The following is an 11,469-nucleotide window of genomic DNA, read 5'->3' on the forward strand; positions in this document are numbered from 1 at the left end:
AACTAGCTCAGAAACTTGCCATGGAGCTCAACTCTCCGACACCCTGCTATCACAGGCTCAACAACACTTCTATTACAAAGTGCTTCAGAACAACTAGAAATGCGTGAGCATAGTGTTGCTCGTGGTGTAAGAACAGACACAGACTTCAGATATACATTATGTCTGTGCATACATGTGACGGATTGTATATGTATGGACATATTCTCCAACTCTGGACACTTTGAAGATTCACCTGGACAGAGTGCTGGGCCATCTTGTCTGGGCCATGCTTGTGTGAAGAGAGGTCGGACCAGGTGATCCTTGAGATGCTTCCAACCTACGATTCTATAATATACACACACTCACAGGCAATGTACATTCAGTGTACATATCGTATACGTTATAATATATATGTTACAATAGAGCACTTAATGAAGAACATGTTTCTGCCTGCTGACACCACCTTCAACAGATGTATACGTTATAATACATATGTTACAATAGAGCACTTAATGAAGAACCTGTTTCTGCCTGCTGACACCACCTTCAACAGAAACCTGAAGAGGAAGACCCTGCTGCCCGTGACATGGGGGATTTGAAGCAGTGCAAAGAGACGAGGAAAATAAAACAACAAACATATCCCAGGATCTGAGGTTAGGGATCAGGAAAGCGCTACAGCAGAAAGAGATCTCTGAGGTCCACAGGGGCTATGAAACACGCAGCTGAGGAAAACACCTGCTCCTGGTGGCAATTGCTGATATCCTGGAGGAACCCTGCAAGCCTGAACAACGGCAGCGGGTGCTGCAGCAGCTCTCAGGCATTGCTCCCCAGGCGGGTCGTTCTGGCTGTTTATAATGATGCCCTACGCTAACCAGCTTTGCTGTTGTTCTTTCATTTTGATCTGGAAAGGGAAATGTGGGACTGGGCACGGGTTATCTGCCAGCTATAACTCTGGTGGTTCAGGAAAGCTGCAGTGTGAGTTCTGCCACCCAGAAGAAGGCAGACCTCTTGTGAAGAGCCTGAGGCCCCAAGAGCTCCCAGGACTAGTGACAGCCACAGAGGGACATAGCTAGTGTGCTGGGGTGAGAAGACTGCGAAAGGGGAGCCTACACTGCAGTGTGTAGCTGAGGGCAGAGCAGCCCAGGGTAGGCTGAAGCCAGCACTTCCTGGCCAGACTCGGTATGCTCCTTTTCAACCTAATCTGTGAGGTCCATCCCAGGGAGCCCTGAAAAAGCCTCAAGCTGTCGTACCTCCAGACGGAGGACAGGGCAGCACCTTGGTTCCATTAACAGTACCATCACGTCTTATTCTAGGCAAGGGCGTGCTTTTGCCACTGTTGTGATAAGCTTTCTTATCTTGGAGCACAGACCCTGAAGGGAAGCATTGGATTCTATCCCCAGCACCCCTGGCTTCTGCACGCATAACTCAGCTCCTCAAATATTGCTTTAGCAGAGAGCTGGACACAGAGCAGAAGAAGGAGGGTGCCTCTCTCACATGACATGGTGACACCAAGCCCAGTTTCACACAGTTCAGCACAAAAAAAAAAGAACAGCAGCAAAAGCATCCTTGAGATTTGGCCAAAATTGGCCCGGGAGGGAACTTCAGGTTCCACTTCTGCTGGGAGGTCAGGCTGGTGTGTGCAAGGTCAGATTCCTGTCAAAGGTGGCTCTGTTGGCTGCAAGACGATCCCCACTTTAAGTCTGAAATGATGGTGGGCAGCTGGCACACCTCCATCTCCACTGGTGCTGCCAGGACCATGGACACAGTGTCCTCATAGAAACTAAAGCTGGGAGCATCCGCAACCACAGGGACAGTTTTCCCTAGTGGGCAAGGCAGGCTGGGGCATTCTCCTGCTGCAGAGAGTCAGGAGGTCTGGAGAGAGGCACAGCCTCTCCCTGCTGCCATGCTGGTCCCTGATGACAGCCCTGCTCTAGCTGTGCCCTCCTGCCCCAGCTCCAAGCCTGTAGCCTGACCGTGCTGGTCCTGCAATTGAAGGTTGGCTTGACCATCAGCGGATGATGACAGTGTGTTCGATCTTAAAGGAAAGGGGGAGTGAGTCTGGGTTGTCTGTGGAAGGGTGAGGTCAGACTGGACCGGAAGAGTGGAGGAGGATCTGGTCTGAGGTTCCTCACCTTTATGCATCTTGCAGTGGGTCAGAGCCGTAAATGTGGAGGGCGGGAAAGAGGTTAAGCGAAGAAGAGTAGAAAAAGTAAAGCCACAAACACCCCTATATGAAGGCCTGGAAGGGAACATTCTGCTTAGCTGCCTAGGACAGAGGTTTATGATTCTTTCCTATGCAATTCAGCATTGTTATCAACTGTGAAAAATCACTGGCCATGGAAATATCTGATAAAAACTGAGCTGGCATCAGTTGGGAGAACAAAATGTCAAGAATGCATCGGGCTGCACCCCCACTTTTACCAGCAGGCGGGACATTGGGCTGGGAACATTGTGTTGCTCACCCTTATCTCTAATTGTCCTGCCTGCCTAGCTTCTTTACTGCCTCCTAATGAGAGCAAACATGATGTTTTGAGATTTGATCTTCTCCCAAGAACCCCTTCTCCTCCCATGTCTCACCCACCCCCCATCCTGTGTTCTGTAACGCTAGCCTCGGCTGGTGACAAGGAAGTTTAAGGAGCTGGAAATGATGTGAGTATACAGGAGAACACCTTTAATTTGGCTAACTCTGCACTCAAAGGCCAAGGGTGACACAGTTTTCCCCACAGAGCAGAAAAATCTGCCATTTTAAGCAAAATCTGTCTGCTCCCAAATGCTTTATAATGAACGAAATCAAAAATCCCCTTTTTCCCTTTTTTTGGCAAGAAAGGAGATATAAGCTGGGGGGATACTGAACATTCTCAGCCAACACCACAACTGGAGGTTCAGTAGAGGTGTCCCACTGTCTGCCAGGGACAGACACCAGGAAGAGGAGCATCTTCAAGAGGGACCAGTGAGCCAGGGTGGGACACACCGTGCTCTCCCTTATGCGGCTGCTGCAGGACTAAAGGGCTTTTCTTATCCTGCCCGTGCTACGTCCCCTGCCATCAGATCTACCCCGCTGATGGTGCCCTCCACCTCCAGCTGATGGTGCAACTCCCACCTCCCTGCTGCGAGACTGGAGGGTTGTGTCCCCACTGCACTTGATGAGAACACAAACTCATCCCATGGTCATGTGAAGAGATGTCTGTTTAATGGTGACACAACACCTTGCATCTGAGGACACTTTTGTCCCTCAACAAGGTGGGACAGGACTTCTCAGGTTTGGATCACAGATGTTTACCCAAAATTCAGAGGGGGACTGACTTCCCTTTTCCTGCTCAAGGCTTGATATGAGTGAAGCTATGAAAGAAAAGGCTTTTCTGTGCTACTTCCTTCCTCACGCTTGATTCTAGCAGCATGCCTTTCTCAAATGCGGCTTGGAAAGCTTTGCAGCCCCCCATCCTTTGTGAGCCATCGCATATGGCCCCACAAGGCACATCCTAAGCTGCTCCCCAGAGCTACTGGCAATTCAGTTAATTTCCATGAAACCTTGGACAAAATACCTGCCTCTCCCTGTGTTTTCAAGCAGAAGGTTCAAGCCTTGTCCCTGGGGACTGCTGCATCCTTCCCAGGCTGCTGCTGGAGGGTACCCAGAGCCACTCAGCTCTTCTTTAGGGCATGGCTGGGATGCTGAGCTGCTGGGGGTCAAGCCTCACTGATATCCTGGGAGCAAGACCATTGCTGTGTTCTTCCTAGATAGCAGGACAAGCCCGTTGAAGCCTGGAAGGTGGCCAGGCACCAGGAGAGTATTTATGTAGCTGTATTTATGTAGCTCTAGCTAAGACATCTGTGATCATGTATTTAAACAACTAGATCTTGCCTGAGTGTTCAGGTGTTAATATTCCACTGATGTGAGTGAAGACAGGGCAATCCTTGAGGACAATATGAGCAGAAAAGTCCCCTTATAGCATGGTTGTTATATACCACATGAATGTCTTTGGGGGAGGTGGAGTTGTGTGTGTGTATGGGCTGAGGATCGTGCAGCAGCAACATGAGCAAAGAGCCTCATGAGAGGGGCTGGCTTGAGGATGAGGCACAGAGAGGAGGAAGAGATGCTTAGCGCTTCTTCCAAATTTGATAGTAATTTGGGGATTTCACACAACCTCATTATAAAACGAAACCAGCTACATCCTGTGCTGACACCAGTGCAAGTTCCTTGATGCCTGTAATGACACATGGGGTTTTAAAGATGTTGATGAGTTCAGACAGCTGATTGCAAAACCTGAACAAAAAAGAAAAGAAAAAGAACTGAGACCCAGAACGAAAAAGATTGAGTTTCATTTCCTGCCCTTTCCTATCATACCTTCATATTTCCAGGTGATCACACTGTTTTCACCAGCTTTGTGCCGGATGGCAGCAGTACGGCTGAGCCATTCCTGACCACCGGCCTGCAGTAACGAGAAGTCTTCGCTTGAAGCCTGCGAGCGGTATCTGCTACGTTGGGAGCAGTTCATCCAAGACGGTCATTTTTCACCAAGGAGGAAAAAGAAGATCCCTCAGAAATATTCTTATCTACAAGGAAAAACTTCCCTAATTTCTATTTTAATCTCCCTAGGGATTAATCTCCTCCTGAAAAAACTGAGAGAGCAGAGAAGTAAGAGCGCGTGGGCAAGCACGTGTGAGAAAGAGGAGGCTGGGGACAATCACATTGCAGGCTGGCTGTTGCACTGATTTGCTTTTGGAAAGCATTTTTTAAACGTAGAAGAAAAGGAAAAGGAAAAATGTGCCTGGATGATTAACTGTGGTTACAAATGAAAACAACCGGGGAAAACAGCCTAACTGGGGAAAAGAAAATACAACTCTCTGCTAAAGCTCTTCCCCCTCTTCTCTACCCATGGGCCCAGCTTTAGGTGCTGGGGCAGGACTGAGCTGTGGGGACGCTTTTCCCTGCCATTTCAAGTTGTAGCTTGATGTAGTGGTAAAAGCGATTGAAGGTCTCCTGACATCAGACCCAACACACCCTGCCCATGCCATGCACAGGGCAGATGAGCATCGACTTGGTTCAAAATCTTTTGTGAATTTTGGAGACGACGAATCTTGCACAGCCAGGCTTCATGCCTGCGCTGCTCGGGGGTTTTTTGGGGTTTTTTTCCTAGATCAGGTGCTGCCCATGCTCCCACCCGTGCGACGAAGACATCACAAGCACCATGCAATGTTCTGGCTCGTTTGACAGAACCACAGCCCTGTTACTGTGCCTCAGCCAAACCAGATTTATAGGGATGGGTAACGCAGGCGGGCACCGGCTGAGTGTAAATGATCAGCTCCTCACCACCTAACACCAAATATGTGCATGGATAGACGGGTAGGTGGTGTACAAGCAGGGGGCTTCAGGAGATTATTTGAAAACCAGGTTCACCAAGAGGCATCACAACTTGACTGGGTCAGTTTGTCTGGGCAAAAGTCCACAGTCAGAAGCTCCTCTGGCCAGTGATGTTGCTGAAAAGTTGTGTGGAGCTGCATGCTCCATAACAGTGTGTCTGTGGACTTCTTGGCTGTATCCCCATTGGGTCCAGACCTGTGTAGTTGTGGAACCTGTGAGTGGTATCCTAAGTCCAGCAGCTATGAAGACCAAGGTAAAAACCCCTCAACAGAAACTACACATCTTAGGGAGAGAAAGCATGTTAGGTTTCACAATTCACCTTGGGACTCATTCACCAAAGGCTGCTTTGAGCCTGTTCACGACAATGTCTATTTTTAACCCCGATGCCAGTCAGCTGTGGGTCTCAGCCCATGCACATGACAGGCTGTCAAGAATAATTTTATTTTCTTTAACATGAGGAAAACTACTGTGATTTTTTTTCTGCTGGCCATTCAACCTCTTCTCTTTCAGCAGTACAGGGAGGAGCTGAGCTGTTCTACCCACAGAGAGGTTTCCCATTCCTCACAGCTGACACTTTTCAAACTATCCCTCACTTTCTGGCTTCTTTCTGAGCATCAGGGATCCAGTTTGGCAAGCACACTGGACGCAGGGGTGCTGGTTGGACAAGTTTCTGGGTGAAGGGGTGACACCAGCTTTCGCAGGCACAAGGACTAGAGTCCTGTATTCCTTAGGAAGCACAGCTTTTTTTTTTTCCAGCTACAGTAGGGAAGTTGCAGTGGCATTTCACTGGAGAGGTTTTTTGGTATCTCCCTCCTGATCAGATCTCCCCTCTGGGCTGTTTGAACTGGCTGTTTGCCCTGACAGCAGCACAAGCCTCCCAGAGGCAGAGGAATTTTTTTTTTTGTACCATGAAGGAAATATGGGGCCTTTTAATGTAAAAGGAAGCATAGGAATGCAAGATCCCATTACTGCTGTTACCAGAGCTGGGCAAACTGTCCATATTTGCTTCCCAGTCTTCTGAAGAGACAGAATTCACAAAGGTACACACAAGTGAAGATGTTGCCCTATCTGAGAAGCCAGATGAAAGAAGCCGTAAGACAGAGATCTCATGAGAAGACAAGTGATGAGAGGGATTTCCGTCCCTCCCTATGGGAAGTAAAACTTCCCATAGACACAGCTCCTCTGCCATACTCTTCTTCAGGAGTCCAGAGGCCCTTGGGGTGGCATGCAGAGAAGGAGGAGGGCTGTGGGGAGGAGAAGAAAAACATAGCAGCATCTGAAGCCAGTGCAGGTAGGCTCTGAGCAAGCCTGCAGCAGGAAGCTATGGGAGATCACAGGAGGGGCCACAAACATTGGTACTGTTTGGGAGCTGGCGGACTATGAAGCTGTGAGTGGGAGCTATGGGAGGTCCCTGGGAGGTGAGTTCAAAGCCAGGCTCCTGGGGAGTCTATCCAAAAAGCTTTACTGAATACGTTTGTTTATACATTTCCACCTAATTGGGGTTAATCTGCTTTGTGTTTTGGCTAATCAGCTGGTTCAGAGGCCTAAGAGGTTAGTTTTGCCCTCCTCCTGTTTTCAGGCATGGAGTCAGGGGAGGGCAACCACTGTGGAGGGGCTCAGAGCTGCTGCTGTCAGGGCTGGTGGAAAAGTGCTTTATCCCTTGAGGAAGGGTGCTAGGGAGCAGGTCCCAGGGAGGGATTAGTGTCCTCATTCTCACTAATTTTGTCATGTGAAAATGAAGGATTGCTGGGGAGAAAACCCACCTCAGCAAGAGCCTGTCACTAAACAAGGTAACTGATCTTTAGGGGTTTGTTTGGGGGTGCTAAAGCCTGGTGGGCACCATTCCTGGCTAGCCCAATACCTTCCCTCACCTTCTGCCTCAGGACTCTACCTCAAGCAAAGGAGGTACATGGATAGGGCACATGCCTCTGCTGTCCCTCTGTCCCCCGTGAACTTTGTCTTTTGGGAGCCCTTCTGCACCTGTCTGCCCAGGGACTGTTGCTATTTCAGGTCCCTTTGCTGGCCAGGAGTGGTAGACTCATGGGCACGTCACACAATTTTCCTTGTCACTTTAGGTTAAAGGAGATGCTGTTGCCAAGAGCAGCACATCCTGTGCTCTGTGGGTGGAAAAAAGTCATGAGGATGAGCTCAGCCATGTGACAAGATCCCATTGCGTTAAGGGGAAGCTGCTTTAAATGTCTCCAATTATTACATACTGCTTAGCTTGAAAATATTGACCAACATCTTAGGCCAATATAAAACATCTTGTGTTGCCTTCACCACTACCTCCACCCCCACCAGGTTACCTGCTCCCTGGCCCACTGCTAAGGCTGCTTAAAGCTCAAATGCCAGGAGGAACAGGTTCCTTTTTTTGTTTCATTTTTCCCCCCTACCCGCACTAGACAAGCAACCCTGATTTTGCAATTTCATTGCAGTGGAACTCTTGAGGATCTCTCAGTCACTACTCAAAAAGTTCAAGCAAGTGTCATGCCTGGGTGGAACAAGTGTTATTCCTACACCACTGCTCTATCATCATCATACCCAGTAAAACTCATCCCCCCTTCTTCCTTCCTCCCTTAGAGCAACTCCTCACCTCCCCTTCCCAGCTAGATGTAACTGGGCTTGAGGTGACCCAGTTCAGCTGTTAGCATGGGCAGACTCCAACAGTTTAAAGACTGTGGAGTTTTTTCCCCAATGATCTTCAACTAAGTGCTTAGCAGCGAGCCAAACAAGCATTAAACAGTAAATCAAAACATAGGGAAGACGGCTAGATACACAGAGGAAAGCAAGATGACACACTTCAGCCCATAAAACCAACTTGTAGTCCAGAGAGCAGCAATGCCTTCCTCAAAAATGCAAGATGTAGGAACCTGTACCCATGATAAACCTCTGCCCTCACCCTACTGTATGCACAAGACAACACTTGCCCCGTTCTGATACTATGCTGGAACAAGCACATGCACGCACAGAGGACACTAGGGAACACTATCACTTGCTTGGCAAAGCAAGCAGGAAAATCAGTGTCAGAATTTCAAGAAAAAGGCTGCTTGGATCCAAGTGTCATTCAGTGGAAACTTATTTTCATTCTGAACCCAGCAAGGAAGTCACAGCCTCCTAAAGCAGGCCAGAGCAGACATCCAGCCACCAGGCTCTTTTCTCCACTCAATGCTACACTTGCAGAAAGTAGCCAAGATGCATAGAGGCCAGCAAACTTCCCAAGCTTTAGGCTTCAGAATGCAAGTACCAGTAAGCAGTTTGTGACACTAGGCACTGAGCTACAGAGCAGAATGCACCAGAGCTTTTAAAACTGCATATGCTGTTGTCTCTGGGTCAAGCAGCAGTGCTTCCTTCTACAAAAGTGGGAAGCCAGAGGCTAACCCATCCTGTCACCACCACATCCCAAGCAGGGAAGGGAGGCCACCCTGAACCAGTTTTTGCCTTGAGAAAAACATCCACCTAAGCCCATGTGGGGGCATCCTCTTATAATCCATCTTTATTTGTAAAAATTCACATATAAAATCTTCCGTTTCCTTTAACAAAAACAAAAAGGTACATAAAACTACCCAAACTCATCCCCATGGACTGATGGTCCAACACTCCCCCCCACCCCAACGTCCTCCTTGCTTTCTCCTCCAGTCCATGTTTCTTCATGTTTCCTTTAGTTTCAGCTCACTCCTGCCCAGGCACAGTTCTGCAGTTGCAAAGATGAAGTACGCACACAGGGGAGATGGTGGAGAGGTGGCTTGGGCTGCGTGTGGAATGTTTTACAGGAGCTTTTTAGTAATAGGTCTCTTTTTCCACCCAACCTAAAGGAAAAGGAAGGAGAAAGCACAGTTAATATTAAAGCCAACCAAGTATGAGGTTCATGAGAGCAGAGAGAGGGACAGAGAAAGCCCTTAATTTGAATGAACTGCACTACTAACATGGAGGAGAGGAAAAACAGCAAAATACATCCCTGCATAGTGCTCAGCCTTCAGGGTCTCTGAGCTGCATCAGAGCTTCTACACAGCTTGGCAGCATGAAGAGGTGGGGAAGGAAACAGAGATCAGCAGAATATTCTTACCACCAGGGTTGCGTCTGATAATGAGCTTTCTGATTTCATCATACAGGAATATGAGGAGGGAGTATGGGAAAGCGCAGAACCACCAGCTCGGCCTGTTTGGGAGAGGACACAGTGAGAACACAGGCAGCAGAGATGCTCTTCACCTAGCAGAGCTCCTACTTGATGGCATCAAAGAGCGCAGGAAGGTTGGCGTGTCCCAGCATGCCAGCTCCCACAAGGCCGTGGTTCAGCCAAGAATTACCACGAAGTTCTGTGCTGCAATAGGTTAATCCACTTTTGGATATTAAACGTAACATGAGTTGCGTCATAGCACCTTTGTTCATCTCTGTACCAACACCTCCCCACCTATTAATCTAGAAATATTTCCTCTAAGTTTTCCGGTAAGTACACATAAGGTTTGCGCCTGCAGCCTTGTTCACTTGAACTCCACTGGTTTCCCTTATGATTTACACGTGCTAACATCTACCTGCTGCAGGCATTGGGCAGAGCCCAGTTTTCTTATTAGGAAGTGCTCACACTTCAGCACTGAACTCCAGACAACAATTCTGAATGGAATGCAGGATGTACCAGGATTTTTCTTTTTGCCATGAAAATATCATGGCACTGAGTCTTCAAGCCAGAGGACTCTAAAGTTTGAGACCAAACCCTGCCATGAAATGCTATAAAGATCAACGAGCAACGCTCAAGATGTTGGCATCCTCCCAACTCTTTGGAAAGTTACTATGCACCAGCTGATCATCTGCACCTACTTAGCATCTTTCAGAAGACTTTAATTGTTTGATTTCTGTGGAAGGTAGAAAAAGGTGTAAGACATTGCCACCAGCTCTTCGCTGAAGTGTCACCTGCCCTATGTTTCAGAACAATTCAATGGGCCTTCTTTGGATGCGCAGTCACCTACCCATAAAAATATCCCATGCAAGTAGAGTACAAGAGCAGCTGCACTACAGCACACTGGTACAACTGAAGTTGTGTTGATCGTTTTTCGTGGGGCACTGAACTGTAGACTCCCCATAAACGTTCCATAAGCAGTGAAGAACAGCAAAACCCTGGTGTGTCACACTACAGCAGAGGATCGCTCACACCTTCTAGCCTGAGCTCTTCTGGGTTAGGAACAGGTTTCGTGCTCCACAAGCTCACAGCTTGCTCAAGCTTTTTTCCCCGTCTCCCCACCCACAGCACTGTTCTGTGGTACAGCAGGCTGCACAAAAAGCATGATGCAACTTACTTGAGAGGGTACATCCTTAGAGCAACATCCATCCCAGGGCAGTAGGAAAGGAAGGCAGCAAGAGCAGTCTCCTCAAAGAGACCAAATATTAAGATCTTGTTCCTAGTAGAAACAGGAAAGCAATCAGGGAGTAAGTACTTTCACAGATGACATCCTAAAACCCACCTATTTGCTACATGGTAACGGATGGAAACAGACATTGTGGTCTAGTCCAGAAGTCCATTAGGTGAGGACTACCAAGCCTTCCAAGCTGATGGCATAGCTGTCACAAGGGTCTTTTATGTCTCTAGACAGAAATACTCCATTTCACAACTAAGTCAACCAGCAATTGCTTTCACTGCAAGTTCAGAAAGAACACATCTGCTGCTGACCCAGGCTGTGTGCTGAAGTACGTCACTGTCTCTTGAGGTGGGCTAGCTCCCACAGACAATGCAGCAGAAGTCAGCATTTCACTTTGTCTCAGCCTGACAACTGTAGCAGGTACTACAAGAGCATCCAGTCCCTCTTTTATGCACCACCAAGGCACCAGAGTGTTCAAGACTTATGGCAGCATGTCCCAACACCGCTGTGATGAACACAGTGCTGGAGAATACAGAGAGCCTAGTTCTAAACCCTCTGTGTACAGCTTGACTTACTTCATCCCCTGCTGGAAGACGGAGTTTCTTCGGGTCTTACAAATGATCAAGTCTGCCCACTGCACAACCACAATGCTGACAAAGAAGGCTGTATGGCAAGTGAACTCCACGATTTTCCTCTGTTCGTAAGTCTGGGAGCAGACAAAACAGAGAGCATTCCTTCAGACAAGCTGTCTTGGCTCTCTGGTGTTCACACCTAGTTCAGCAG

At 48.2% G+C, this 11,469-nt stretch overlaps 1 protein-coding gene across 1 annotated transcript in view; it reads right to left on the reverse strand.

Moving 5' to 3' along the window:
• Nucleotides 1-8,805: 8,805 nt before the first annotated feature.
• The window catches only part of LOC104498165 (sodium/potassium-transporting ATPase subunit alpha-1), a 9,867-nt gene continuing 7,203 nt past the window's right edge, over nucleotides 8,806-11,469 (reverse strand). Inside the window, exons 10-13 of the mRNA XM_010141517.1 lie at nucleotides 11,262-11,392; nucleotides 10,627-10,728; nucleotides 9,402-9,493; nucleotides 8,806-9,144 (exon numbers count right to left, since the gene is read on the reverse strand). Of these exons, the coding sequence (XP_010139819.1) occupies nucleotides 9,116-9,144; nucleotides 9,402-9,493; nucleotides 10,627-10,728; nucleotides 11,262-11,392 (354 nt within the window). The 3' untranslated portion in view covers nucleotides 8,806-9,115. The remainder of the gene's footprint in view (nucleotides 9,145-9,401; nucleotides 9,494-10,626; nucleotides 10,729-11,261; nucleotides 11,393-11,469) is intronic.

This window comes from Buceros rhinoceros, unplaced genomic scaffold (assembly GCF_000710305.1).
Source record: "Buceros rhinoceros silvestris isolate BGI_N320 unplaced genomic scaffold, ASM71030v1 scaffold13260, whole genome shotgun sequence".
Taxonomy (NCBI): domain Eukaryota; kingdom Metazoa; phylum Chordata; class Aves; order Bucerotiformes; family Bucerotidae; genus Buceros; species Buceros rhinoceros.